The following is a 26,707-nucleotide window of genomic DNA, read 5'->3' as shown; positions in this document are numbered from 1 at the left end:
GCACATATATAAGACGAGGCTGGCCCTAGTTCTACTTTTGATTCCCTTGATAATAAAAACTATAACAAAAACCAAACATAGCTTTAACAGTAAAAAAACTAGTGCTCCCCTCAAATCACAACAATTTTATTTACACATTGCGTGATAAATAACGCCATTATTAGTTGAAATAACTTAGTTAAATATATATAACCAATTTGTTTCAATGCACCTGTAATATATCCAATCCGCCTTGAAAATAGTTTTTAAAATAAAAAAATGTAAACTATACATATATAACATTTTCAATGATAAATATAAAAAGTAATACTTAATTACAAATTTTGAAACGTTTCTCTTTATTTTTCATTCTTATATGCTCTAAAACAGGGTTTAAAGAACACTTTTTTTAGTAAATGAAACCGATTATTTTCGCACTTTTATTTTCACCCATCCAAGCGCTCAGCTGCATCGACCACCGTGCACTACGCACAAGTTTCCCAGGGTCCTCCAAGGAATTCCCCAAGCTCCAATCCCTCCTAGTGAAATTCACAGAAGCACAACTCGACCGTGCGTATTATTTCTTTCCAAAATTCTCGTCGAGGAATGGACTTGAGGGCATTGGAGGAAATTAAGATTTATATGGTGGGTGTGCAGAGAGATACGGAGGTGAAAAGCGGGAATGAATTCTACTTGCATTTTATGGATTTGAAGGAAGCTATGGCTTTGTATGTGGAGATGAGGCCGTGGGGAATTGGCGAGTTTTTTGGGTGGTCTTGAGCATACATTTATTTTTTTAGTATAGTGTTTTATAGTGTTTTTAAATATAGATAGTTTATTTACTTAAGCGAAGGGATCAAATCACCGAGATCGGATGATTTGCCGCCAGCATGTTTCTGTTGCTGCTGAAGCAGTTGCTTTTGGTTCTGGCTCTGGTTCTGGCTCTGGTATGTCTGGCCAAACGACAGTGCTGATAGTGGAGCCATCAAAGTAGATGGTGCAGGACTGACCGAGTTCACCAGAGGCTTATTATTGGAGGACAATGATGAAGGTGGTGGTGGTGGCGGGAGTTTGAGTAAATTTGTCGTTGTTGATGATGCCGTTTGAGGTGATATTTTCATCGCACCGAGTTTCCCGCTGGGTTTGTGCACAGACACCATTGTGTGGCGTGTTGACTGCAAGACCATCGGCTTCAAAGGCTGCGACTGCAAAGGCTGCAACTTCAAAGGCTGCGGCAACGGTTGTGCCGATGATTGCGGTGAGCCAACAGCAGATGTTGCAGCAAACCCCATCGGCCATTTAATTTCATCGTCCTCCTCCTCATTATGGTCCCAATCAACCGACATTCTCTGCAACGGGTTCGCCAATCCACCACCCCCTTTCACTCCACTCCTTCCAGCACTACCCGCCCGAACCTCCTTTCGGATTCTCTCCTCCAACAATCCGGCCACCTCACACAGCACCTTTACCTGGCCTTCATCCATTTCCGTCTCCACAGCCAACGCCCACACCTCACCCAACACCGATCTAGCCACCGCCCTCGTGTCCAAATACTCCGTGTTTAATCCCAATGTGCGGTACATTTCAACCAGGGCCATGACTACATCTGGCTCCCTGGTCTTGGTCTTGAGCAGCATTGGGAGCACCCTTTCCTTGATCAGGGCGCGGGGGAGATGCGGGAGGAGCAGGTGGATGCATTGTAGGGCCTGGGTTTTTTGCGCAAGCATGGTAGCGCGAGTATACGTCAGCTGCAGTGGAGGGAGAAGGGCGAGTAGGTGGGCGGGCGGCAAAGAGGGGGCGAGTTGGGGGATGGTGCGGAGAAGCGCGGTGCGTACGGGGTCGGCTTGGTTGGCGAGTGAGGCGCGCAAAAGTGGGTGCATTTCAGAACCACCTTGCTGCTTCTGGTTTTTGTGCTGCTTGGAGGAGGTTTGGGTGAGCTGGATGATCAGCGGTAGATTCTCCACCAGCACTGCTTGGGCTTCGGGCGGAATCCCTGGCAGCACATACAGTGGCTCCAGGGCTTTGTCCAGGGCGGCGGCCATTTCTTCCGAGTCAGCATCCTGCGGCTTCTGGTTTTCTGGGAAAACAAGGCCCTGGGCCGTGGCAACACCGCAGGCAGCGTGTATGGCAGCAGCGGGTGGTCGTTCAGATGGGCGAGCAACAGCGGCAGGATTCTGCGCCTAGTCCTCGGCGAAAACCCCGGCAAAGCCCTAGGAAAGGCGCGCAAAAAGGTGAGTTTCTGGTCGACTGGCTGCGTCGCCAAGGCGTCCAAGTACTGCAGCGTGGCGACAGCCGTTGAGGTGAAGTACGCGGTGTGCCGGAATTCCTCGAGGCAGATGCGGGTGGCCGGGGTGGGCGACAGCAGCGACTGGGTGGCTGGCTGGAGGGCGGGCGGAAGGAGGGCGGGCAGCCGCTGGGTCAGTTTCGCGAGCATCGTGGGTATGATTCGGGCGAAAGCGCGGTGGCAGTGGGGCGGAGGGGAGAGACGCCCTGCGCGTGCAGTGCGTAGATGAGGCAGCCGAGCGAGAAGAGGTCTGCGGAGGGCGTTATTGGGTGGGTGTCAGGGGCCAGGATGTATTCGGGGGCGGTGAACTCCAATTCCCGCTGGGTGTGCTCCGGCCAGTGCTGGTGCCAGACGAGCCGCTGGTCCTGGCTCTGGTCCTGGCTCTGGTGCTGGTTCTGGTGCTGCTGCTGCTGCTGGGCGGCTGTGGCCGCGCGGTGGGCAAGCCGAGCCCGGCCAGCTTCCAGTCGCCCTGCGAGCCGACCAGGACGCATTCGGGCGTCAGGTTGCCGTGCACCAGGCCGGCCTCATGCAGAAAGCCCAGCGCGCGGCACACCTGCAGCAGGCCGCGCGGCAGCTCAACGTCATCCAGGTTGTCCTGCAGCAAAAGCGCGTGCAGTGTGGATACGCGCTCGGTGACAAACATCAGGTGCGACCGCGTCTCCTCTAGCGGCTCCATCACCTGAACAATGCCTGGGTGTCGCAGCCGCGCGAGCTGCGATACTTCCTGCCGCAGCCTGGCTAGGATACCTGTGTGTGCTTGGGCGCTGAGCGTGTGGCGGTTGATTGGTTGTGTGAAAAAGTCCTTGGAGAATATCCAGAGCGTCGCCGGCTGGTTGGTCTGCTTGCGCGTGGCTGCTTGGAGCGTCCAGAGCCCCGCTTGGCTTTGCGGCGTTGTGGTGCTGTGCTGTATGCCTGGCTGAGCTTGCTGACCTGCAGCGTGGACGACGCGAGGTCGCGCAATTTGCTGAGGTACGTGTCCATTCTGGTAGTAAATGCAAAGAGGAATTAGGCTGAATTTTCGACAAATAAAATAAAATAATGTGAGGAGAGATTACATTTGCTCAGGTCAACGTCGAGGTCGAGGTCGAGGTCATCGTCGCCCCAACCGTGCTCCTCCTCGCTTTCTTCATGCCAACGGTCTGCCTCCTTTTTATGGTGATGGCCCGTCTGCGGTGATCCTGGGCGATCAGGATCATCCAAGTCAAGTCAAAGTCCAAGTCAACCTCATCGCCCCATCCTGCGTCAACAATGTCAACGGCGTCAACAGTGTCACGGCGTCAACAGTGTCAACAGCGTCAATAGCCTTGTCCTTCAGGCCGCTGCTGCCGCCGCCGCCGCTGCCGCCGCCGCCAATAACCTCGTCCATCTGGCGGACCCACAAATCCAGCTCCTCGACGAACCAAAACCCACGCGGCACGCGCAAAAAGCCAGCACACCACTCCATGGCCACTTCATCCAACCCAACATTTCTCAAGTCCCGGACAACCTTCCGCACAACAACCGGTACGCCTCCCATCGCATTCAGCACCGTCTCACAGCCGCCACCACCACTGACAGAGCCATTTCCCGCATCCTTAAAGCCAAAAACCGTGTGGCGGAGAGAATCAAGCAGCTGGGCGGAGGCGAGACAAGCTGGGACGAGGTTTCCACGGATAATGGCCAAGTGCAGCAGCCGATCCGAGAACACCGCCTCGGGAAGCACGTGGAGTACGGGCGCGGCCGTGGGTTCGGCCCAGTCAGGGACAGGGAAGAGCAAGCCAAGGGTGGCCAGAGCCGGATCAGCCACAACCTCGTCCTGCTCGTCCCCCTCATTCCCTTCATTGCAAAGCAATGGTGGGAAGACGAGCTCGCCAACCGCACGCGTAAACACACCAGGATTCAGCACAATAACCGCCGCCAGCGAGTCAATGCGTCCCAGGGCAATTCCGCGACAAAGCAGCCGCGCCCACAGCCGGTCACGCTCCGGCCACTGCGGCGCCACAAGCAGCATTTGGGCTAGCGCCGCCATCTGCTCTTCGCCAGATGCGGCCGCCAGCAGATCCTCCGCCCACACTTTGGCGGACACTTCGGGGATTGGTTTGGCCCAGAGCTTTTCGGCCACCAGGCGCATCTCCAGCTGGTCCAGGCCATCACTGGAGGCGGAGCCGTTGAAGAACCGGCGGTACACTGCGAGGAGCGCTAGTTGGTCGGCCTTCGAACCGGGGGCTGGGCTGCGGATATGCAGTGCGTGGAGCAGGACAGGTTGGATTCCGCTGCGCAGCTCAGCCAACGCGCGGCCCAGCGGCGTATCCGGGCCGAAGCCGCAGTCAGCCAACGCCAGCGCACGCTCCACCGCCCCTGCACACCCCAGGGCGTCCTTGTACAAGGCACTAAGCCCATCTACCCTTGTGCCGTCCCATCGCTGCACAAGACCGGCGGCCATCACATACGCTGTGCAGACGAAATACGCCATTGCCTCGTCACTCTCATCGTCGCCCTCATCCGTGATCATCCGCAGGAGCCTCGGCCGCAGGTGAGCCGCCCATAGGTCGTTTCCAGAGCTCTTCGAGCCAACGTCGGCCGGCAGCCGGTCGAACGCGTCGAGCGCCGTGGCCGGCATACTGCCGAACGCGAATGGGTCGCGCACCTGCGCCAGTTCGGCGAGGAACTCAACGAACAAGTAAGCATGGCTTTCTGGCGCCACTACCCGCGCAACCGCCGACATCCGCGCCTCCAGCGGAAGCACCATGGGGTCTGGCAGTGCAAAGGCCAGAATGTCGCCGAGCACTTGTGCGTCCGCGCCGGTCAACTGCGTGGATGGCTGGGCCAATAGATTGAGGAAATCGCCGGTGCGCCTTGGGTCCAGCAGAAGCCGACGCAGGGCGCGCAGAAACAGGGCGCTGGAGAGCGACTCGGGCGACCAGCTGCAGGGCGCCCGGTCGGCTGCTTCCGGGTCGATTGGCGCCGGCATCTGGCGCAGACGCGCGAGCGACGCTATTGCGCTCTCGTCGGCGGCTATTTCGCTCAGCGCCTCGGGCGTCCGCGCAACATCGTCCCAGCCACCGAAAAGCACGGCGGCGACAATGGCGTCGAGCCCAGCTGCGCGCAGGCACGCGATATTGCGCAGATCATGGGCAGCCAGCTGTGCGCGGAGCTCCGCCTGCTCCGCCACTTGGTCGACCTGCTCCGTTTGCTCGGCAGGCATGTGGCGGAGCGCGCGTGCGTAGAACGCGTAGAAGGCAGCGCTCGCCGCGCGGTTCGTCTGGTCGATCTGCGGCCAGACGCGGGACTCCAGCATGCCGAGTGCCTGCGGTGCGTGCGCGGTGATGATTTCGTTCTCGAGTGCTTGGCAGAAGGCCGAGTCTGCGGCTGTGCGCGGCTCCTTGGCGGTGGTCAGGGCAAAGTCCAGCCATTCCAGCAGAAGAAGCGTCCGTTGGCGTTTGTTGTGGGGCTTTTGCACGTGCAGGTAGCGGCGCAGGATGGCAGAGTCAAACGTGCGTATGCATTCGAGGTCCTCCCCCTCCCCCTCGTTCACAGTGGTGCCGTCTGCTGCGGAATCCGGCGTGGTGCTGATGGGGCCGAGCAGCGCCAGACGGACAGCGTCCAGTGCAGCTGAGGGTTCAAGCAGCGGTGTGGGTGGGGGGCGGTCAGCCTTAAGAGCTCAGCGATCCTGTCGCTGTCGCACACAGCCAGTGCCAGCGCTAGGCACTCCTCCCTCTGCTGCACCTGCTGCGGCTGCTGCATCCGCAGGCCCACTTTTACGGCGATGTCGCAGACCAGCGCGACCAGCCGACTGGCTAGTCCATCTGCGTCTGCCTCTTCCTTCTCTTCCCTGTGCGTCTGCCGTGCCGCAACCATAACCGCACGGGCCGCGGCCAATGACCGCACAAACTCATACGCAGCATCCGTGTCAGCAGCATTCAAGGCTGCATCGGCCATCTGCGCGCACAGCACAGCCTGGCCGAGGGACACAATGCGCGAATCACCACCGGTGGTGCTGGTGTTTTGGGGCTCCATTATCAGCGCATTGTGGATTTGCCGCAGGATCCGTGGCCGCCGGTACGCTGCCGGGTACTGCCGAAGTACCAGCGCAGTGGCCGCGTATGCGTCGCCCTGGAGCTCCGATGCGCACACGCCCGGGCCGCTGCCATCCGAGGCTGCTGCGGGGAGCGTCGCGACCAGCTGTGCGGCGGTCAGCCAGCCGAGCAGTCGCCGGACATCAGGGTAGTCGCGGTACTGCATGGGCAGCTCCGTATTGAGAACCGCCCGGGCGCGCTGCAGCATAGACTGCGCCGAATCGCCATTGCCAACGGTGCTGCTTAGCGGTGGAGCCTGGCAGATCAAGTCGTGGGCGGCTTGGACATATGCATCGCGCTCGTACTCGGGGCCTTCGAACCGCGGCTGCGCGTCCAAGAGATCTCGTGCCTCGTGCATGGCACCCTGGTACAAGAGCTCGCGGAGGTACTGCTGCTTGATCCGATCCACAGAGATGTCGAAGACGCCGAGGGAGCGGAGACGCTGGAGCATGCGCCAGAGCGATATTTGCAGATTGTCTTGAGCCAATGCTGCTTGGATTATGGTGCTGAGCACAATGGGTTGTTGCGAGGGGCTGAGCTGGAGCGAAATGAGGTCGGGGGTGGTCAGCTGGTGGTTGACCTGCTGCGTGAGATGCTCGGCTGTGCGCAGTGCCGAGGCCGCCATTTGCAGCGCATGGAGGTCCGCTGAGGAAAGCGCAAGGAGCGTCTGGACGAGCGACGCTGGTGAGCCGGGGTGTGCGCAAGCGGACAGGATCTCAGCCGGCAGCCGCACTGAGCCCCCAAACTGCCCCTCCTCCCCCTCCCCCTTCTCATCCCGATACTGCAGAGCTTCTGTGGGTGAGTCCTTGGCAGTGATTCCGTAGATCAGCTGCGCGGCCAGTCTTACCGGGTCGCCGAGGCTCTGGGGCCACCGGTCGACCACCATCCGCAAGCACTCTGCGTATCTACCCAGGTGCACGTGAGTTTCCCACCACTCATTCCACCGCCCACCACCGAGCCAATACTTGTTCTCGACCAGTGCCTGCACACACATGCTATTTCTGCTTTCAATAGTCCAGCGGATAAACTCCGCGTCGGTCATTTCGCGCGCCTCCCTAAGCGACAACCCACCGGCGGCAGCGGACTGCTCCAAGACACGCGCCCGGCCCAGCATCTGCTCAACCTGAACCCGAAGCTCCTCCGGCAGCAGACTCATAAGATCATCTGCGGCTTCAAGACATTCCACGGCCCAGTCCAGCCGCCCGGTGTATTCATCGATATGCTGCGCGCGCGTAATGCACGCCAATGCCCATTGCTCCTGGGTGACCTTGTGCTGCTGGTGCTGAGAGGTATTGTGTTGTTGTAATAGTGCTTTGAGCAGGGCTTTGCTCGATAGACATTCGGCGGCATTCAGAAAAACACTCACTGTGTCGAGGTTACCGAGAAGGTCGGCTTGGTGATGCAGTAAGGCGCTGAGGGCTGCCACGGTTGTGCAGGACGACACACGTAGTAGCTGAGCAGCGGCCGGGTCCATCTCTTTCAAAAACGAAAAAATTAAAGTAAAAATGAATGAATGAATGAATGAAAAAAAGAGTAGTTTTAATTAATTTTTATTTGGAAACGAATAAATTAAACTTTAAGAAAGTGACGAATTGAAAACAAGAAACAAGAAACAAGGAAAATGAGAAAAAGAATACATCGGATACAACTAGGGAAAATGTTCATACTGCGTTTATAAAAAAAATTGGGTTTCTTTTCAACCGCCTATTTTTTCTTTCATTTTTTTACGATAGGAAAAATGGGTGCCGACCAGCGACAATATCAGCCATCTCCTGCCTGCTGCCGCCGCCCTTAGCGGCACCAGCACCAGCACCAGCACCAGCACTAGAAACAGTCTTGGCATCCAGCAGCTGTTGTGCGTCACCCTCACACTCCATCGGACTCGCATTTTCCGACCCTGACATTGACGACAAAGACTCTGGGCTAGTGCACAGCTCGGGCACCCTCTCCGTCTTGCGGCCATACTCTGTCAACTGCGCAATCAACGATAGATTCGGGCTAATGCAGGGCGCCCTCAGTCTGACATACTCGTAGGCCTGCGGAAACCCCAGTGCCATTGTGCGCATAACATAGGCGATAACCAAGGATGCCGACCTCGATACGCCCAGCTGGCAATGTACCAAGACTCCGCGGTGGGCGTTTCTCGCCTCATCGATAAACGCGAAACACTCGTCAAAGTACCGCTCCAATACTGCTTCGTTATGGTCCCAGGCAAAATGCCGGCATTCCATATTGCAGTCCTGTGCTTGCGCTACTTCGCGAGCCACATTCAGAATATGCGTGACCCCGAGGGCCTGCAAAGTCGAGGGGATGGCGTTGTCTTCGCCGCCCAAGTACAGGTACGGCATGATGAGCTGTGGCCCGTTGCGGTAGGTTTTGGCCGCACGCCGTGCCAGGCCAATGTCATCTGCCTTGGGCTGCAGGCTGAGCGGCCGGGTCATCGATAACCCGCCCATGGTTACCTGGAGCGGCGTCTGTGGTATGCGCTCCAGGCTTGTGCTGAGCGGCCGCAAGTTGCTCATGTTTAGGTTCAGCCCCCCAACGCTGCTGGTGCTGGTGCTTCTGGCGCTGGCGCTGTTGTTGCCGGTCCCCGTTGCTGCTGCCATGGGTGCCAGAAGACCCATGGCCGGAACCACTCTGCGCTTACTCAGCTGCCGTAGCGGCAATGCCAATGGCTGTATGGATGTCTTGCTTGTGCTCATGTTGGGCGCCGTCGAAGACCTCTGTAGCTGCTGTCTGTTCGGCGTAGCAGCTGTTGTAATTGTAGAGCCCAGCATCCCAAAAAAGAAGACGACGAAAAAGACAAGCGATATGTGTAGAGAGAGCGAGAGAGAGAGAGAGAAAAAACAAGGCGAAATATAGTGTGCAAAAAAGTATTATAGTACAAGAAAACAAAAAAAGAAAAAAGAGAATGATAATGATAATGAAAATAGAAAATAGAAGAAAACCCCCGACAGACGACAGAAGAATATTAAATGTGAAAAAGAAAGAAAAAATACTTTTTTTGTGGAAAGAAGAAACAAAAATAGATGAAAATGTAAAATAAGGTATTTTTTTACATTTTTCTCTCACAGAAAAACACGCGCGCTTTCGCTCAATCACCTTTTGCTTTATAGACAAAAAAAGATATAAATAGGATTTATTTTTGAAAAATAAACCACCCAACCAGCAAAGAAGCCCGCATTATTTTTTACCTTTTAGCATGTTCTACTCTTGTGTTCCTCTTCCTTCCTCCCCCTGGGTTTGCTTCTCAGCCAGCTGGGAATGCAACACCACATAGTGGGCTGCTGCATTATCGCTACCCACCCTCCTCTGGCTCTGTTCTTATTTGCTCTTGGTCAATTGAATCGCATGCTCGATGTGTAATATAATTGTAATATAATATAAGCCGATTTCTTAGCAAGAAAGGCCGAATGTAATGTGAATCCAGCCCATGCAGGAGATGCACTCCACGTCCACGTTGATTCAGCTTGAAAAGGAGAGAAGAAAAACTTTAAACTTGGGGCATCCGTTTTATTTAATTCATCCCAAAAATGCACAAACAAAAATCCAACGCATCGGTTTTTATTTTTAGCAAAAGAGACGGCGAGAGAGCTTGGCGCTATCTGGAATTCTAAAAATAGCCAGGTTGAACTATTCCGCTCGTAGGCAGGCGACCAGTCTGCAGTGCGAGAGCATCGCAAAACCTATTTTAAGAGGCAAATGGCAGCAGGCATGCGTTCTCAGCCGCATCGCTGCCATTCGCTGCGCAGCTGCAAACCGCGCACAAGCCCAGGGAGGGGCCTGCGCAGTTCACCGATGGCCAGCACCTATTTCTGGCGCCAAAGCAGTAGTTAGTAGCAGAGGGCCGCCTCACGGGCTTGTATTCGTATTCCTGTTTTAAATTGGCTAAACTAGACCTAGACCTAGACCGAGACCCGGACCCGGACCCGGGCGAGACCGGCCCCCTTTAATTGCACTGCGCGCTTTGACCCGGTAGACGTACGTGTATTTGTATCGGGCAGATCCAGAAATAAAAAGCATGGCCCCGCCTCAGCGCGAGGGCCCTAAACATGGCCGGGGCGGCCTTACTCCTCCCCCGGGTTGGGCGCCTTGATCGACGCGCGCCCAGCCCGCATCACCTCGTCGACATGCAGCAGGTTCGTGGCAATGACCGCGCACGAGTGCAGCTGCTGGCGCAGCACGCGGTAGTTGTCCCAGATGCCCTCCTGCGCCGGATCCAGGACATCGCCGGTGTTCAGGTCGATGCCGGCAACATGGCCGTCGGCGACCTCCTCCTCCAGCGCCACCAGCACATCCATCGGGTCGTAGCCGCCGTTCGTGGCGATGGTCTTGGGGATCACCAGCAGCGCCTTGGCGAACGCCTTGACGCCCATCTGCGCCTTGCCGCGCACGGTGCGCAGGAACTGCGGCCGCAGCAGGTGCTGGCTGCAGGCGACCTGGAAGGCGCCGGCGCCAGGCACCAGTGCGCCGTCCTCAATGGCGTTCTTGACGGCACGCAGCCCGTCGCGTACGGCGTCCTGGATCTGCTGCAGCACGTGGCTGCTGGGGCCCTTGATCAGCAGCGTCACCGAGCGCGGGTCGCGGCAGGCCTCAATGAACGTGTACTTGTTCTCGCCCAGCACGTGCTCGTAGACCAGCCCGGCGCGGCCCAGCACGGCCGGCGACAGGTCGTCGACCGAGTTCTGCGCCGTGCCGCCGCAGCAGAGCTGCAGCCGCTCCATGTTGCGCCGCTTCGCGCGCCGGAGCGCGAAGATGCCGTTCTTCGCGAGGATGTCGAGCGACAGCGGGTCGATGCCCTTCTGGTTGATGACGGCGAAGCCGCAGTCCTTGTTGGCGCCCGTGCACACCGTGTTCTTGAGGTCGACGATCTTGCGCAGCTTGTCGTCGACGAACCGCCGCTCGGACTCGATCAGCTTGTCGCGCTGGTCGGCCGAGCTGTAGAAGAAGCTCGAGTTGACCTCGGTTTTCTCGTACTCCAGCGACGCGTTGAGCGTCAGCACGAACGCGTCCTTCAGGCGCTTGGGCATGTCGGGGTGCCTGGCGCCGTGGTCCATGACGAGCCCGCGCACGAGCCGGCTGTCGGTTGCCGTGCGGTGCTGCATCTTCATGATCTCAACCATGAAGAGGTCGATGGGCCCGCCGTCGGCTGGCCGGATCGCCAGCACGGCGTCGACAATGGCCTCGGTCATCTGGTCGGCCAGCTCGGCCTGCAGCTTCGTGCGCAGCGCCGTGCGCGCCACCGAGCAGAGCACCTCGCGGTCCATCTCCATCTTCACGCGGAACGTGTCAAGGAACCGCAGCGCCTCGGCCTTGGCCGCGTCGAATCCGTCGGTGATTACCCGTGGGTGCACGCCCTCCTCGACATACACGGCCGCCTGCTTGAGCAGCTCGCCGACCAGCAGCACCAGCCCGGTGGTGCCGTCGCCCGTGATGTCGTCCTGCGCCGTCGCCGCCCTGGCGATCATCACGGCGACCGGGTTGGTGATCTGCATCTGGCTCAGCAGCACCTTGCCGTCCTTCGTCAGCGTCAGCTGGTTGGCCCCGTCGACCAGCAGCTTGAGCGTGCCGCGTGGCGACAGGTTCGACCGCAGGACGTTCTGCAGCCCGCGCGCCGACTGGATGTTCATCGCCAGTGCGTCGCCGCGGCGGAGCACCTCGGCGTTGGGGTTTGCCATTTTGATTGCTGAGCTGGCCATCTTGTGAATTTGGTATAGAGTCCTTTTTCAATGACAAAAATATATAAAGGAGGGGGGATGGGGTGTGGATTATATGACAAGAGACAAAAGGATTATCTCGAAATTATGTGCTTAAAAAGTGGGAAGCGCGCGCGAAATTGCTTGCAGATTTGGTTGACCGCTGCTGTTGAGCGTGTTCAAAGCAAAAAAATATATAAAAAAAATAAAAACAGAACAAATAATAATAATAATAATAAAGTGCTCAGCGTAGAAGAAAAAAAAACTAAAAAGGTTCTATCATGGTCTTTGTTGCTGGTAACATTGATCCGCAGATCTGTTGATTGGATTCAGGCTTTCAAGAAAAAAAGTCGAGCGGGTAAAAAAAAATATATAAAAAACAAAAAACAAAAAACGGTTATACGCTTGATGGGCTGTGGCTTCTTGGCAGCTGCATCTGTCTCCAAGCACACTACTACCCATCTCTCTCCCCTTTTCCAAACATAAAAACAGCCCCCCCCGCCTCTCTATCTCTCCACCCCACATCTCTTAATCACATACAATGAGCTCAAGGAACCAATACGCCGACCCCGACGCCGACGAGGCCAACCACACCTTTGACGATGACATCGAGGAGACCTATGTCGAGGAGGACGATGTTGCCGATGTCGTTGGCGACGGCGAGTACAACGACGACGACGACGCCGCCATGGACTACGAGACGGCGACGACAATGAAGAGCACAGCGACGACGACGGCGAGATGAACCAAGAGGAGGGCAGCAGCCAGCAGCGCGGCGAGGTTCTCCTGGAGGACGACTCTATCCAAGGCTTTTTCCTGCACAAGGAGCCAGTCTTCTCGGTGACATCAACCAGAAGAACGAGAACCTGGCTGTGTCGGGCGGTGGCGACGACCGCGCGTACCTGTGGCGGCTCGACACCGGCGATACCGTCGCTGAGCTGGACAAGCACGACGACTCGGTGAGCTCGGTCAAGTTCAGCAATGACGGCACGCTGGTTGCCTCGGGCGGCATGGACGGTAAGGTCAACGTCTACACAGTTGACAATGCCAAGCGGTGCGTGACCCTGAGGGCCCTGACGAGATCCAGTGGATCAACTGGCACCCTAAGGGCAACGTCCTGCTGGCCGGCTCCAACGACGCCTCGCTGTGGATGTGGTCTCTGCCGACAGGCGACTTTATGAACGTCTTCAACGGCCACGCGGCGCCCATCACCTGTGGCCAGTTCACCAACAGCGGCCGCAACATTGTGTCGGGTTCCGAGGACGGCTCCCTTATCATCTGGGACCCCAAGACGGCGGCCATCGTGACGCAGTTCACGTCCGACAACGAGCGCTTCCATCAGGAGGCTATCACGTCGCTGGCCATCGCCAAGGACGACCAGACTATCCTCACCGGCTCCACTGACAGCACTGCCAAGCTGGTACACATCAATGGCACCGTGCTGGGCTCCCTGGAGAACGCCACCGATCCATTGAGGCTGTCGGCCTGTGCTCGATTCTGCCGCTGGCGGCCACCGGCTCCGTTGACGGCAGCCTGAGCATCTGGGACATCAACTCGATGCGCCTGCGCACGACACTGAAGCACGATGACTCGGTTAACCGGATTATGTGGCACGAGGATTCGCCCCTGCTGACATCAGTGTCGATGGACTGCACTGTGCGCACCTGGGACACGCGTACCGGCGAGTGCGTGCGCACGTCCAGGGGCCACCAGGAGGGCATCATGGAGTTTGCCATGACCAAGGACGGCAAGATTGCCGTCACCGCCTCGGACGATGGCTGCTGCCTGGTGTTTTCGCAGCAGAAATAAATCACCCCGCTTGATTTGATTTGATTTCTTTGCTGCTGTTCGACGTGCACAGTGAAAGAGACATACCACAACCACACCACACTCGCACTGGAATGGACCGGATAGGGGGTGTGGAAAAATAAAATAAAATGTATGCGCGTGTTGAGTGGGCAATTGTAATTTATTGTACTCAGTCAACTAATGTTGCGTAGAAGAGGCCTTTTTATTTTTATTTTTCTAATTTAGAAATTTTTATACTCAACCTCCCCTCTCCACCCCCCTTTTTTGTTTTTGTAGTCCACATTCCTTAATATACACTTATATTTATTCGGCCAATTACAATACAAAACAAAAACAAAATTGGAAATCAGCCGCAATCTTTTTTATTTTTCTTTCATTGTTTATTTAAAATTTCCCTTTTCACACCTATTCTATACTTTTCTTTCTAATATTTATACAAAATGGCCGAGCAAATGTCAGTGACAGCGCTCCCCCCTCGGGCATCGCCGGCAACGCCAACAATGCCATCGGCTCGCATTACGATTTCCAGGATGCACAAACGGGAGATCTCGGCGTGCTTGCGGCCATCGCCGATGCAATGAAGTCGGACTCGCTGGCCGACCGCCTCGAGAGCCTCAAGCGTTTGAGCGTCCTCGCCTTGGCAATGGGCGAAGAGCGCACGCGCGAGGAGCTTGTTCCGTTTTTGGACGAGTCCATTGATGACGAGGACGAGCTGCTCCTGTCGCTGGCCGAGGTTCTGGGCGACTTTGTGCAGTATGTCGGCGGGCCCAAGTTGCCTACGTGCTGCTGCGGCCCCTGGAGAACCTCGCGGCGGCCGAGGAGACTGTCGTGCGGGAAAAGGTAATTTGATAATTGAAAACAACGCTGTTGAATTGCTTGCCTTATTTTTTTTACCTTGGCCAGCATCAGCTGCTTAAAAAATAGTTATTTTTCCTTCTCTCACTATTTAATTCGCTAGGCTGTCGAGTCTATCAACAAGCTCGTCGAGGTCATGGACCAGCCCCAGGTCGAGGAGTACCTCATCCCTTGCATCGCGCGGCTGTCAGCTGGCGAGTGGTTCACCAGCCGCTCGAGCGCCGCTGGCCTGTACTCGGCGGCCTACGGCAAGGTCACCGACGCCATCCAGGCCAAGCTGCGCACCGGCTTCGAGGCCCTGTGCAAGGACGAGACGCCGATGATCCGGCGCGCAGCCGCATCGAACCTCGAGAAGCTCGTCGCATGCATGAGAAGGACCACGTCATCTCGTTCGCCATCCCCAACTTCCGCCGGCTGGCCGACGACGACCAGGACTCTGTGCGCCTGCTGACGGTTGAGCCACTGGTGGCCATCACCAAGCGGCTGGACACCGAGGAGTGCAAGCAGTACCTGGGCGAGAGCGTGCACAACCTGTGCACTGACAAGTCGTGGCGCGTGCGGTACATGGTCGCTGACCACTTTGTGGCTGTCGCCAAGAACATCAAGGACCGCGGCCTGCAGGAGGGTATGGTTGAGGTGGCACTGAAGCTGATGCGCGACAACGAGGCCGAGGTGCGCGGAGCCATCTGCACGCAGCTGGACGGCCTGGCCGACCTGGCCCAGCCCGAGTCCATCGTCCAGCGGCTGACCGAGCTTCTGCAGGAGCTGGTCGAGGACCCATCGCAGCACGTGCGCGCCACGCTCGGCAAGCACATCGGGTCGCTGTGCCCCGTCTTTGGCAAGGAGGGCACCATCCAGAGCCTACTGCCCCTGCTGCTGCGGCTGCTCAAGGACTCGTTCCCCGAAGTGCGCCTCAACATTATCTCCAAGCTGGACGTCGTTGACAGCGTCGTGGGCATGACAGCCTGTCGCGGTCCCTGCTGCCGGCCATCGTCGAGCTGGCCGAGGACAAGCAGTGGCGTGTTCGCCTGGCGATCATCGAGTACGTGCCGCTGATTGCATCGCAGCTCGGGTACAGTTCTTTGACGAGCAGCTGTCGAACCTGTGCATGTCGTGGCTCGGCGACCCGGTCTACTCGATCAGAGAGGCGGCGACGGTCAACCTGAAGAAGCTGACTGAGGTGTTTGGCGTCGACTGGGCGCGCGCCACGATCATCCCCAAGATCCTGGCCATGGCCACGCACCCGAACTACCTGTACCGCATGACGACCATCTTTGCCATCACGACGATCGCGCCCTCGGTGACCGCTGAGATTGTGCGCGACCTGATCCTGCCTGCCCTCGAGGGCCTGGTCAACGACCCCATCCCCAACATCCGCTTCAATGTTGCCAAGAGCCTGGAACCCTGACGGCTGCGCTGCGCAAGAACCCGACACCGCGCCGCTGGAGGGCTTGGTCATCAGGCCGACTCTGGCTCGCCTGGAGAGGACCCCGACCCAGATGTCCGCTACTTTGCCCACCGCTCGCTGCTGGCCATCAACTCTGCCGCTGCCGTCTAAACCTTTTTTTCTTTCTTTCTTTCTTTCCATTTTTCTTTTACACCATTATCTTTTTCCAGGTGCTTTAAACAAAAACAAGCACTTTATTCAAAACAAGTATCCATTATCTAAATAAAAAATTAAAAATAAAAAGGTCAATTAAACATTTACTGCCTGTTTGCCATAGTTGGAGAAGGCATGATCATATTTAGTGAGAGTGGAGCAGGAAAATAAAATTAAAAAAATTAACCGCAAGTATATTTGAATATTTCTCTGTACCAGCATTAATATTAATATTGCCAATATCAACATCATCTTATCCTTAAATAAAAAATAAAATAAATATGGATACTAGAAACGTCGACCCGCTGCCCACACACCTGTCCGGCGACTTTGCGCACCTGTCCTCCTGCCGCGACATTGACCAGTGCTACGAGCGGCTGAACAAAATCGAAGAAGGCACCTACGGCATAGTCTACCGCGCGCGCGACCTTCACACAAACGAAATTGTCGCCCTAAAGCATCTCAAACTCACACAAGAGCGCAATGGGTTCCCAATAACCTCTCTCCGCGAAATCCACACCCTCCTTTTGGCCAAGCACCCAACATCATCAATGTGCGGGAGATCTCCGTCGGCCGCTCACTCAACAGCATCTACATTGTGATGGACTAATGGAACATGACCTGCGCACACTGATGGAATCAATGGGGCCGGCGGCCAGGTTTCAGCCATCCGAGGTCAAGTCGCTGATGCTTCAGCTGTGTAGTGCGGTGGCGCATTTGCACGCTAATTGGATTGTGCACAGAGACTGAAGACGTCCAACCTGCTGATGGCTAATGGCGGCGCCCTGCGGGTGGCTGACTTTGGGCTTGCGCGCAAATACAGCAGTCCCCTGGGCCATATGACCGGTCTCGTCGTCACCCTGTGGTACCGCGCACCTGAACTTTTGCTTGGCGCAAAGGGGTACTCGACCGCAGTTGACATGTGGTCCCTGGGCTGCATTTTTGCCGAGCTCTTTGTGCACAAGCCGTTTTGGCAGGGCCGAGGCGAAATCGACCAGATCGGCAAGATCTTTGCCGCCATCGGTGTGCCCACGCAGGAGTCATGGCCGGGGTTCGATTCGTTGCCAAACGCCAAGATGTTTAGGTTTTCGCAGCGCCCGGATTCGGACTCCCAGTATGGCTTGACTAGTCGGCTACGTGGATGTGCTGGTGTCACTGGGAGTGCCCTTGATTTGATGCGCCGCATGCTGACGCTTGACCCTCGGCAGCGCATTACGGCCGAGGAGGCAATCAACCATCCGTATTTTGCAGAGGTGCCGCCACCCAAGCACCCGAGCATGTTTCCCACTTGGCCGTCCAAGGCGTCGTCCTGATAAAAGCAAACCAAAAGTAAATTAAATAATAATGTTTGATTGCGTGTACTCGTCACGTGTGGAATACACTGTGGAAATCCCCCATATCTGGGTTTCAATGCCCGTCGATCGGCCGCCAAGTACAAATTGAAAGCGCCGTGAGCGCGCCGCACCCACTTTTTTTGAGGGGGTTTTGGCCCCTTGTAGACGACAGCGCCTGCGCGTGGGCTAAACTTCAATTTCAATTTGAACTAATTAGCTCGGGGTAAAGTCCGGGAAAAGTCCTTGAGTCCCTTGCTGGGGGCCCTGCGAACAGCGGGGCGGGAGTGACCAGAAACTTGGCCGCTTTTAAGCACCAGGAAAGACGGCAGAGTGGGGGTTTCGGCCCTGTCTTTTTGTCTTTCTCGGCAGTCGAAGCCTTTTCTTTCTCTTGTAGGAAGGAATAAAGCTGATGCTGAAGCTGGGCAAAAAAAAGAGGGTTGCGAAGTGGATTTGCAGGGTGGGGTTGGGTTTTTAACACTCCCTTTTCCTTCTGTCTTTCTTTTCTCCCTTTTGATTTTGTTGGGAAGGTGCTTTTCTGCGACATGGAATTATCGCTCCCTGACGGTCGACTTTAGATGCAGTGCAATGCGCAGGGTATCGGTGCGCCACAGGGCTCGCTTATTCGTCCTACGGGATGGAGAAGTGGGCTTTTTGGTGATGCCGGTATTTACTCAATCCGGATTACGCTGAACAGAGTGTCGGAGAGGAGAGAATCCCTCAGTGGGTTTTCTCCTATTCCGGCATGCGTCTACCACCCACCCACCCAAACAATAATAAAACACAACAAACTAAAGAAAAAACTACAGGCCACATGCTGTCAAGTATGTGCCGAAAACCGTAGCGTTTTCGTTCAAAGCTGCCACCGCGAAAAATATATGACTATTCAAATGTCGAATAAACGGATTGACGACGGCGACAGGCAACCACTAGTTTTTTATAAATGTTTTTTATTTCCTTTATTTGCTATGCTTAATTGGAATAAATAAATAAAAAATTATTTTTCACTTGTACTTTTTGCGCAGCTCCTCCATGTCCTTCCACACTGGCTCGACATCCACCGGCAAACTCTTCATCCTCTCCAGGGCAGCCTTAACCTCGGGCGCCAGTACGCCATACTCCTCCTTAAACAGCACGGCCCTTTCCTTGCTGCCGTCGCCCTGAATAAGCATTATTTCTTTAGTCAGTGCCTCGACAGCGCCCACCATCCGACCAACATCAACCTCGAACCTGCCAGCACTATGCACAAAGGCGCCCTTCGCCATCAGGTACCCCATCTGCATGGCCTGGCCCAATCCGTGCGCCTCAGCCAGCCCGAAGCGGATAGATCTGAATGACGAGGCTAGATACGTCGTGTAGAACTGCTTCAGCGTGATATCATCGATAATACCCCGGTCAATGAGCAGCTTGGCAGCAAAAAGGCCCGTGATATCAGCCTTGGCCTCCTCGAACGCCGAGTGCAGGTCTTGTAAATGACTGCGCACTGTGTCCCAGGGGAGCCCAGCACTGTGTGCGGGCCCGCGCTATGGCACACCTCGTGGTAAAGAACGTGGCCGAAAAATGCATCGAATGTCACGTCAATAAGGTCTGCTTGCGGCAGGATCAGCTGCGCGATCGGCTGCAACACACTGTGGAATTTGGCCTGCTGAACGTTCTTGATCATCGTCAGCTTCGACCCAGCTCTCGCAATGGCGTCCTCGTCATTGGGCAGGTTGAACGCGGCCACCAGGGGCGCCGACGTGTCGCCACCGTTGTACACCTGGTTGATAACCACAATGGGTGGCGGCACCAGTGATGGGTTGCGGTACTGCGCGGGAATAGGCAGGTTGTCCTCGACTAGCTGCAGGCTGGCAGTGAATTTCTCCAAGAGGCTGGTCGCAGCAAAATCGCGTACGCCCAGGATGGACTCGTAGAACGCCTTGTACGAGAAAAGCTCATCCTCATAGGTCTCGTAGGGCCCGATGGCGGCCTCCAGCGGGCTCGAGTGGTTGATCTTGAGCCAGGCGACTTCAGAATCCAAGTACTTGTTGCTGACGAATGACTGGCTGCGCAAGCGCAGGAACTGCGCAAAGCTCTTGTCGCTCACAAGATCCGCCGCCTCGCGCATCAGCGCGGAGGCCGGTACAAGGTACTTGGCGTAGGCATCGGCGTACGTGACCAGCGCCAATTGCCCGTCCTCCTGGCGCACAATAATTCGTAGAATCCCTTGGCGCGCTTGCGCTCATCGGAGCTCAGTGTGGTGATCCACTGGGTGAACTCCTCGGCAGTCATGTCCTCCGGATACACGTTGGCGCCCTTGGGCTTGCTGCCAACCGTGGCAATAAAGGGCTCGTTGTCGCGGCTGCGGTCCCACGGCCCGCGCAGCAGTTCAAAGAGCCGGAGCTCCTGGAGGGCTGTCTGGTTCTTTGGCGCGTCCGACTGCAGCTGCTTGCGCAGTGCGGGCGCGTTGGCCCAGATCTGCTGGTAGTACACGTTGGTGAGCAAATCCGAAGTGTCAGCCAGCTTGACTAACGCGCGCTTGTCGCCGTCTGTCAGATGCGAGAGGTCGGCGCGAAGCTCCGTGGTCTTGTAGTCAGCCAGGCGCTGGCTGATGCTCGGGCCCAAAGTGCTGGCGGTGGCGGCGCCGGCCGTGGTTGAAGACATGGTGCGGGAGAGCAACAGTGAAGTGGCCAGAGAGAGGGTTGTGATGAGTTGTTTTCCGCCAGTGAGAATTGGCGAGTATGTAGCAAGATTGTAAAACAGCATTTAAATTCGAGGGGGGGGGGAAAGGAAAAAGGAAAAAGGTCGTCAACGGAGGGGAAAAAAGAAAAACAATGGCAAGGATAAAAAGTTACCAGCTATTGATTGTGTGATGACGCAACAAGCAAGAAAGTAACCAGCCACCTCGCACTACAATTTTTTATTGGTCAATTATAGCAACCATTTACTCGGAACCAAAGAGCAGCGACTCGTCAGACATGGGCGTAGAGATATTGCTGCTAGCAGTCAAAGTGGCAGCGGCCACAGCGGCAGACCCAGGTGCAGACGCAGATCCTGTCAGCGGCGATGACTGTGCGGAAAAAGTATTCGGGCCAACGTACATCGAGCGGCGATAGCCGCCAGCTGCTGCTGCAATCCGCGGGGACGCAGCCTCAAGTGTGTTCAGACTCAGTGACGACGGCGGGCTGTCCAGCCCGTCCATCACGGACCCTTGCATCTGGTCTTGCTGCTGCTGGTCGTTATAGTTGCCGTTTCCAGCGGAGCAAATGGCAAGCCCAAAGCAGTCATCTGCAGGGCTGAAACAGTGGCGCGGTGGCAGTGGCGGGCGCTGGAACACAGCCAGCGGCAGGTAGTCCGACTCCGTCCCTGACTCCAACTCCAACTCCAGTCCCAGCTCTGGCTCTGGCTCTGGCTCGGGTTCCGATTCTGGCTCTGAGCTGGTGACTTCGGCACGGGGCGTGAGCCGCGGACTGAATCGCACACGTGATGCCAGGCTGCTGGACACCACACTGTCGTTGTCGTTGTCGTCGCTGCAGCTGAAATCATCGGTTGTCGGGAAGGGGCGCTGTCCCAGATAATGCTGTCCATGCTGCTGCTGGTCCAGGCCGCGAGTCGGCTCCGAGATAGCACGTGTCTTGATGGACTTTGCTTTGCTGGGATCGATTACGCGGATGGTCTCCAGAAGCCTGCGCTCCTCGGGGAACCGCACGCTCTTCTTTGAAATCAGCCCTGTCGCTGTCGCGGCACCTGCGGCCGATACAGTCATCCGACGAGGCGGCTGCCACGACGACGCAGGCATAGCGGCAGCATCGCCCTCGGCAAATCGCATGTCGCTGTTGTTGGTGCTGCCGGAAATCGCTGCAGCCGCCAGTGTTACCGAGGATTCAGGCAGCATTTGCATGCGCGTCGGCGCCTCGCGCTTTGTCCGGCCAGCCTTGAGAATACCGCCGCGGCGACTGGCCTGCGGCGTCAGCAGCTGCGATGCCCGCGACTGCTCAGCAGCAGGCAATACTGCCCTGCGCGCCGCGAGGGCGCTTGCCCGGGATGGACCAGCTAGGCTGGGCCTTAGAGTCGCCACCGCAGCAGCAGCAGAGGCGGGGCAGCGGCATAGGTGGGTGTGTGGCAAGACTGTCGCGGCGTATACCAGCAGGACGCGCCATGCGCGCCGGCGACTGGCCCAGCGACGACGTCGACGAGGCGTTGGACAGGCGCCGCGGCATCGGAAGCCACTCCTGGCCGGACGCCCGCTCGGCCCTGCGACGCGTTGGACAGGCGCCGCGCCAGGCTTTCCAGCGACATGCCAGCGTCCATTGGGGCTCATGCAGCGGCATCAGCAGCAAGTCAATGGAGGTCTGGCTTCCCCCATGCGGAAAGCCTGGCAGCATAGGCACAGGCGGCACCTCTGGCTCAACGCGGCCCGCTGCTGCCGCTGCTGCCGCCGGCGCCGGCAGGCCGGCGCGCACCATGGCGCGGCGCATCTCCGACGCATCCATGCTGACCGAGCGGCGCCCTGTTCAGCGCGCGCAGTCTCGTCAGCATTCGACAGCCGCGGCATCGGCATCGGAATGGGCATCATCGGCCGCTGCTGGTGGTGTTGGCCAGCGCAGCGCGGCAGCACCAGGCTCGCAGGCGCGCGCCTCCTCGAGTCGCCTGCGGCGGCCCTCCATGACCATGTTCATCTCGGAGCTGACGCGGCGCAGGTTCCGGCGCGAGTACCCGTCGCGCGAGTTCTCGGCCGTGTTCTGGATCAGCGTCGCCGCCTCGATGGTCTCCAGCAGCATGGATTTCTTCTGCAGCAGCGCCTGCACATCTGTGTTGCGCCGCACCTGCTGCGCCTGCTGCGTGCGCGCGTCAACCTCGGCCTGCTCGCGCTCAATGTCCGCCGCGCCGTCAAACGCAAACCCGTCGTCATGTCGTCGGTCGTCGACGCGCGCACGCCGGCACTGGCGGCAGGGCTCCGCCGGCGGCGGCAGCGGGGCGGACGGCCGCCGGGGCAGCGGCTGCAGGTACGAGAACGGCCGGCGGCGCGGCGCAACCACCGTCGACCCGTTCTCGGTGACGCCGACAGCCAGCGTCAACGACATGGTCGACGTCGCTGGGCAGTCGGGAAGTTCGGCGACATGGACTTGTCCAGAAACGTCCAGTCGTCGAACGCGTCGTTGTCGTCAAGCTGCGGGCTGCTGGCAACAGCCACGGCCAGCTGGCGCGCGCGCCTGGCCTGCTTGGAAGCCTTGGTGTCGGCGTTGCGCATCCAGCCGCTCAGCCGCCGCAGAACGCTGCCGCTGCCGCTTCCAGTGCTTGCGCTGTCGCCCAGCGACATCTGTGACGCGTTTTTGTCGGCGAGATAAGCAGCGGATGCGACGGCGAACTGTGCGCGCGCAGGTTCAGCGGGAACGGGATCGTCGGCGCCTTGCGCAGCTTGGTCATCAGCGACATTGTGCGCTGGCCGTTTGCCGCAGACAACCCGGGCTCTTCTGGGCAAGCGTCGGCACTAGCGTCGGCACTAGCGCGGCCAGCGCGCTAGCGTCGGTCGGCATCCGCAGTGTCGGCATCAGCAGCAGCATCAGCCACGCTCTCGCTCTGCTGCCGGGGCAGCATTGCGGCCTCTGCTGCGCCGGCGACAGCAGCGCGTCGGCCTGCGCCATCGAGAACAGGTGCAGCGCGTCGTTAGTCTCTGCCTCGGGCACATCGCTGTGAGCCACGGGCAGCGGCAACAAGCCGCGCCCATCATCGCGGCCGAGCTTGGCGACAGCGACCCCGACGCGCCCACCGCAGCGACCTCGGCCACCGCTGCCGCAGCCGTTGTAAAGTGCGCGTCGCTGCGGCGTGGAGGCGCGCGCGGCGATGTTGCCCAGCCGCGGCCTTCGCTGCGCCTGCGCCGGCCAGCAGGCCGCAGCGACCCGGTCAGGGCCGAGACGTCTCCCAGATTATCCTCGCTCTCACGGCCGCTGGCGCTGGCGTCGTCTTTCGATGTGCCGCGCTTGGCTTTGCTCAGCTGCGCCTCGAGCGCGCGGATGCGCTGTGCCTGCGCCTGCGCCAGCAGCCGGAAGGACTCGGCACGCACCGTCACCCACACTACCACGCTGCCCGTGTCGGCCAGCGCCCCCGATGCGCCCAGCCTGTCGATCACGCACAGCTCAAAGTCGTGCGACGCGCCCTTCGCCCACTCCATCGCGTGGTGCTGCCTGTACAGGCCGCCGCCGCCGGGCTGCGGAGAGGCACTGGCACTGGCACTGGCACTGGCTGGCGCCAGATGCACGCTGACCATATGTGGCATGCCAGTGTCGGACCCTCGACGCAGCTGAGCGACGCGTAGAGCGCGGACTGGCCATCCCGGTTGCGCGCGCGCTTTGCTTCAATCTGCCACACAAGGCCGTGGGCGGAGAAGGGCTCGCCGGCCACGCGCAGATGCCCGCGCTTGCGGCCAAGTCCATAACCCTGGGCACAACCAGCGCCGCCTCGCTGCTCGGCGGCTGTACGTGGTCCAGCATCGTCCGGGCCTTGGGCAGCGGCTGGTCCCAGTTGTCCGGCCGCGCCTCGGTGGCGGCCGCCAGAAGGTCGACAAAGCGGCCGCGCTCGGCGACGGCCTGGGCCTGCGGAAACTCCTCAATCATCTTCTGCACGAGCTCCACAGCCTCGTCAATGTGCTCGCGCCACAGCGTGCAGGCCTTGATCCCGCTGAGCAGGGCAATCTCAGCCACGTTGAACTGCATGCCGATGTGGTCTCCGTCCGTCTTCGCCTGCTCCTCGATCAGCTCTTGCGCCATCTCGTATGTGTCGTTGAGCAGCGTGCGCTCAGAGTCCAGCAGCGTGTGTCTTTGGCGGGTCTCCGCCAGCCGGTCCATGAGCTCCAGCTGCATTTCCTCGATGGCCTCAAATGTGTCGTCGTAGGCTGCCGAGAGCTTGACGACGATGTGGCCCTGGTGGTGTGTGCCGCTTGTTGTGCAGTGGTCGCAGATCGCCGCCGAGCAGTCCTCGCACCACATGTCGTTACGCAGGCCTGGGTGCATGCTGCAGCGCTCCGAGTACGCGTTGGCGTTGTACATGTCTGCTGCTTCCAGCTGAGGGCTGCTCGGCGCAATGCTCCGCGCGGGGACAACCGAGTACAGGCTCGCTGTGCGTGACGCCGGGTGCAGGACCAGCATGTCCTCGCTCTCCTGCTGGCCGTCGTTGGCTGTGATAATGCTGATGTCCTCTGCAATGCTGTTGTTAGTGTTGCTGCTGCTGCTGGATGGATTGTTGCCATCGCCTTCGGGTGCGCCCACCGTCATCAGCGCCACGGTCAGTGGCTCGACATTCGCCTGCATGGCGTGCACATCGATGCCGCCAACCTTGGCTCCGCCATCCTCGTGACTCTGCAAGTCAGCCAATGTGTTTGAGGACGACGAGCCCTCGGTTGACTTTGCACTGCTGTTGCCGCGCTTTCTCCTCCTCTGCTTCCTGCTACGCTTGCGCCTCACTGCGGCGCTGGCAATTGAGCTGGCAACGTCACCGTCTGCGTAGGTTCCGCTTGATTGTGCGCTAGCTGATGCTCCTGCCGATGTGCCCATAGATATGCTCGACTGACTGCTAAAGTGCACCGCTTCTGCTGCTTCTGCTGCTGCTACTGTTGAGCTGGATAATTCTTCTAAAGATGTCTGCCCGGGCGAGGTGCGCCTGCTGTTGTGTGGGGGTTGGGTGTTGAGAAAGTTAAAATCGGGGGGTGGGAATGAGAGACGGTGCCTATGTTTTGGGTTGGCTTTTGGTTTTGATTTTGGTGGTGGTAAAAATGGGGTTGCTGTTGCTTTTGGTGCTGGTAAAGACGTGTGATCGGAATGGATTTTCAGTGGCGGTGACGAAAGCAGCAACGGCCCTGCGCCGCAAACCCTCGGGCGATCGTTTGCCAGGGAGTGCGACCGGATCCGCATTACGGAATATGGGTAATGCCCACCACTGCCTCTGCCCGTGTCTCCGCTGTTGCTGTTGCTGTTGCTGTTGCTGTTGCTGTTGCTGTTGCTGTTGCTGTTGCCACCTTTGCCGAGTCCGCCACTATTATTGGTACCAATGCTGTTGATGATGCTGACCTTGGGAATTGTCCAGTCAATTTTAGACACATTGCCACCGCCCCTTATTTTCTCCTCCTCACCATAGCACTCCGTCGCGGTTGTTTGTTTGGCCGTGTCGGCGGCGCCAGTAACTGTTGCAGTCGATGTTTGCTTGACTGTGCGCCGCCTCAGGAGCTGTACGACACGGTTTGGTGTGTTTTTGCCTTGCATTGGAGGTAAACTGCTTTGTGAGGGCGGTTGTTGCGGTAATGATGTTGCATGACATGGATGGAGTTCCTGATCAGCCTGCGTCGGGCGCCCCTGCTACTGCTGCTGCTGTTGCTGCTGCTGCTGCGGTGGACATCATGCTGCAGTGGGCACAATTGCTGTTGCTGCTGCTGCATTTGTGTCGATCGCTAGCACATTCACTGCCGTCGGTACTATTGGTTGTGGTGCTGGTATTGTCGCTGGATAAGCGACCAGTAGTGCATAGGGATGCTAATGCCCTAATAAATGCAGGCGCCATGTCTGTTGCTCTATTTTATTTTTTGGGAGAAAAAAATGATTGGAACAAACAAGCAACTGGGACACCGCAATTATGTATATATAAAATTAAAAAGAGCGAGCGAAAAAATAAAATAAATAACCAACAGTGCGACAAGGCAAACTAAAAGAGAGAGGAAGGACAACTATTAAAGAGAAAAATTAGAAATGGTTTTAAAGTGAGGACACGGAAATTGTATCTAAAGATATCTTGACTAGCCCAAGTATAAACAAATTATTCGGCCTTTTGCCTCAATATTAAATGCAAAATAACAAAAGAAATAACAAGAGAACAATGATTTATAAAACAACAAGAAAACGAAATGGAAGCAAAAAAAACAATAGATGACAATAGAAAAGATCCGATGAACGATAAATGAAGAACTGAAATATATATAAAAATGAGGGATAGAGGGAAGAGGGAGAGGGGTGAGCAGAGCGCGTATGTGCGTGCGTTTCGAGATTATAAAATTGAGACCGATAAAGTGTAAAACTGACTGTTGGGTATTGTGTCCAAATGCTGGGAAAACGGGCCTCCTAGGGCGGTTGAAT

General features: G+C 57.4%; 11 protein-coding genes across 11 annotated transcripts; 4 read left to right on the top strand and 7 right to left on the bottom strand.

The window, feature by feature from the left end:
- Nucleotides 1-818: 818 nt before the first annotated feature.
- BX661DRAFT_198324 (uncharacterized protein) lies at nt 819-3,244 on the bottom strand (the record flags this gene model as incomplete). Its single annotated transcript, XM_051538218.1, has 5 exons — nt 819-2,153; nt 2,228-2,392; nt 2,467-2,676; nt 2,745-3,167; nt 3,194-3,244. The coding sequence occupies 5 exons, from the start codon at nt 3,242-3,244 to the stop codon at nt 819-821; spliced, it is 2,184 nt and encodes a 727-aa protein (XP_051391586.1).
- On the bottom strand, nt 3,202-5,656 carry BX661DRAFT_16548 (uncharacterized protein). Its single transcript, XM_051533348.1, has one exon. It carries the CDS (start codon nt 5,538-5,540, stop codon nt 3,465-3,467), a length of 2,076 nt encoding a protein of 691 aa, XP_051391585.1. The 5' UTR covers nt 5,541-5,656; the 3' UTR covers nt 3,202-3,464.
- BX661DRAFT_16547 (uncharacterized protein) lies at nt 5,657-7,917 on the bottom strand. The gene has a single exon (XM_051533347.1). The coding sequence runs from the start codon at nt 7,790-7,792 to the stop codon at nt 5,774-5,776; it is 2,019 nt and encodes a 672-aa protein (XP_051391584.1). The 5' UTR covers nt 7,793-7,917; the 3' UTR covers nt 5,657-5,773.
- A 362-nt stretch (nt 7,918-8,279) lies between these two features.
- On the bottom strand, nt 8,280-8,534 carry BX661DRAFT_131556 (dual specificity phosphatase; the record flags this gene model as incomplete). Its single annotated transcript, XM_051532569.1, has 1 exon — nt 8,280-8,534. A coding segment is annotated over one exon (255 nt), but the record flags the coding sequence as incomplete, so codon positions are not given.
- Nucleotides 8,535-10,385: 1,851 nt separating this feature from the next.
- BX661DRAFT_193846 (T-complex protein 1 zeta subunit) lies at nt 10,386-12,017 on the bottom strand (the record flags this gene model as incomplete). The annotated part of the gene is made up of 1 exon (XM_051537820.1): nt 10,386-12,017. One exon carries the CDS (start codon nt 12,015-12,017, stop codon nt 10,386-10,388), a length of 1,632 nt encoding a protein of 543 aa, XP_051391582.1.
- Nucleotides 12,018-12,459: 442 nt separating this feature from the next.
- On the top strand, nt 12,460-14,024 carry BX661DRAFT_182302 (WD40-repeat-containing domain protein). Its single transcript, XM_051535943.1, is given in 5 exon segments — nt 12,460-12,677; nt 12,740-12,854; nt 12,869-13,072; nt 13,084-13,452; nt 13,491-14,024. The coding sequence occupies 5 exon segments, from the start codon at nt 12,556-12,558 to the stop codon at nt 13,821-13,823; spliced, it is 1,143 nt and encodes a 380-aa protein (XP_051391581.1). The 5' UTR covers nt 12,460-12,555; the 3' UTR covers nt 13,824-14,024.
- Nucleotides 14,025-14,400: 376 nt separating this feature from the next.
- BX661DRAFT_193844 (protein phosphatase regulatory subunit Paa1) lies at nt 14,401-16,086 on the top strand (the record flags this gene model as incomplete). Its single annotated transcript, XM_051537819.1, is given in 6 exon segments — nt 14,401-14,580; nt 14,625-14,663; nt 14,782-15,036; nt 15,054-15,614; nt 15,626-15,724; nt 15,757-16,086. 6 exon segments carry the CDS (start codon nt 14,401-14,403, stop codon nt 16,084-16,086), a joined length of 1,464 nt encoding a protein of 487 aa, XP_051391580.1.
- Nucleotides 16,087-16,559: 473 nt separating this feature from the next.
- Nucleotides 16,560-17,591, top strand: BX661DRAFT_198321 (kinase-like domain-containing protein; the record flags this gene model as incomplete). Its single annotated transcript, XM_051538217.1, has 3 exons — nt 16,560-16,846; nt 16,938-16,986; nt 17,022-17,591. The coding sequence occupies 3 exons, from the start codon at nt 16,560-16,562 to the stop codon at nt 17,589-17,591; spliced, it is 906 nt and encodes a 301-aa protein (XP_051391579.1).
- A 1,005-nt stretch (nt 17,592-18,596) lies between these two features.
- On the bottom strand, nt 18,597-20,487 carry BX661DRAFT_182297 (uncharacterized protein). Its single transcript, XM_051535942.1, is given in 3 exon segments — nt 18,597-19,132; nt 19,144-19,788; nt 19,896-20,487. 3 exon segments carry the CDS (start codon nt 20,352-20,354, stop codon nt 18,614-18,616), a joined length of 1,623 nt encoding a protein of 540 aa, XP_051391578.1. The 5' UTR covers nt 20,355-20,487; the 3' UTR covers nt 18,597-18,613.
- A 9-nt stretch (nt 20,488-20,496) lies between these two features.
- On the bottom strand, nt 20,497-22,096 carry BX661DRAFT_182296 (uncharacterized protein). Its single transcript, XM_051535941.1, has 2 exons — nt 21,846-22,096; nt 20,497-21,823 (listed from the first exon to the last, which is right to left on the bottom strand). Exons 1-2 carry the CDS (start codon nt 22,079-22,081, stop codon nt 20,533-20,535), a joined length of 1,527 nt encoding a protein of 508 aa, XP_051391577.1. The 5' UTR covers nt 22,082-22,096; the 3' UTR covers nt 20,497-20,532.
- A 3,414-nt stretch (nt 22,097-25,510) lies between these two features.
- BX661DRAFT_170952 (uncharacterized protein) lies at nt 25,511-26,087 on the top strand (the record flags this gene model as incomplete). The annotated part of the gene is made up of 2 exons (XM_051533663.1): nt 25,511-25,848; nt 26,033-26,087. The coding sequence occupies 2 exons, from the start codon at nt 25,511-25,513 to the stop codon at nt 26,085-26,087; spliced, it is 393 nt and encodes a 130-aa protein (XP_051391576.1).
- Nucleotides 26,088-26,707: the final 620 nt, after the last annotated feature.

The sequence above is a fragment of the Kickxella alabastrina genome, assembly GCF_025024165.1.
Source record: "Kickxella alabastrina strain RSA 675 chromosome Unknown BX661scaffold_11, whole genome shotgun sequence".
NCBI lineage: Eukaryota > Fungi > Kickxellomycota > Kickxellomycetes > Kickxellales > Kickxellaceae > Kickxella > Kickxella alabastrina.
The sequence above is the reverse complement of the archived record's forward strand: the minus strand, read 5'-3'. Positions and strand labels throughout refer to the sequence as shown.

What these genes read in the sequence shown, in the direction of transcription:
- BX661DRAFT_16548 (XM_051533348.1), bottom strand. Translation starts at nt 5,540, where the DNA reads ATGCTGGAGTCCCGCGTCTGGCCGCAGATCGACCAGACGAACCGCGCG.
- BX661DRAFT_16547 (XM_051533347.1), bottom strand. Translation starts at nt 7,792, where the DNA reads ATGGACCCGGCCGCTGCTCAGCTACTACGTGTGTCGTCCTGCACAACC.
- BX661DRAFT_182302 (XM_051535943.1), top strand. Translation starts at nt 12,556, where the DNA reads ATGAGCTCAAGGAACCAATACGCCGACCCCGACGCCGACGAGGCCAAC. An exon ending in GATGTCGTTGGCGACGGCGA is followed by an intron (nt 12,678 to 12,739) that starts GTACAACGACGA and finishes TGAAGAGCACAG; the next exon opens with CGACGACGACGGCGAGATGA. An exon ending in TGGTACACATCAATGGCACC is followed by an intron (nt 13,453 to 13,490) that starts GTGCTGGGCTCC and finishes CGATCCATTGAG; the next exon opens with GCTGTCGGCCTGTGCTCGAT.
- BX661DRAFT_182297 (XM_051535942.1), bottom strand. Translation starts at nt 20,354, where the DNA reads ATGCTGTTTTACAATCTTGCTACATACTCGCCAATTCTCACTGGCGGA. An exon ending in GCAAGCCCAAGGGCGCCAAC is followed by an intron (nt 19,789 to 19,895) that starts GTGTATCCGGAG and finishes ATTGTGCGCCAG; the next exon opens with GAGGACGGGCAATTGGCGCT.
- BX661DRAFT_182296 (XM_051535941.1), bottom strand. Translation starts at nt 22,081, where the DNA reads ATGGATGCGTCGGAGATGCGCCGCGCCATGGTGCGCGCCGGCCTGCCG.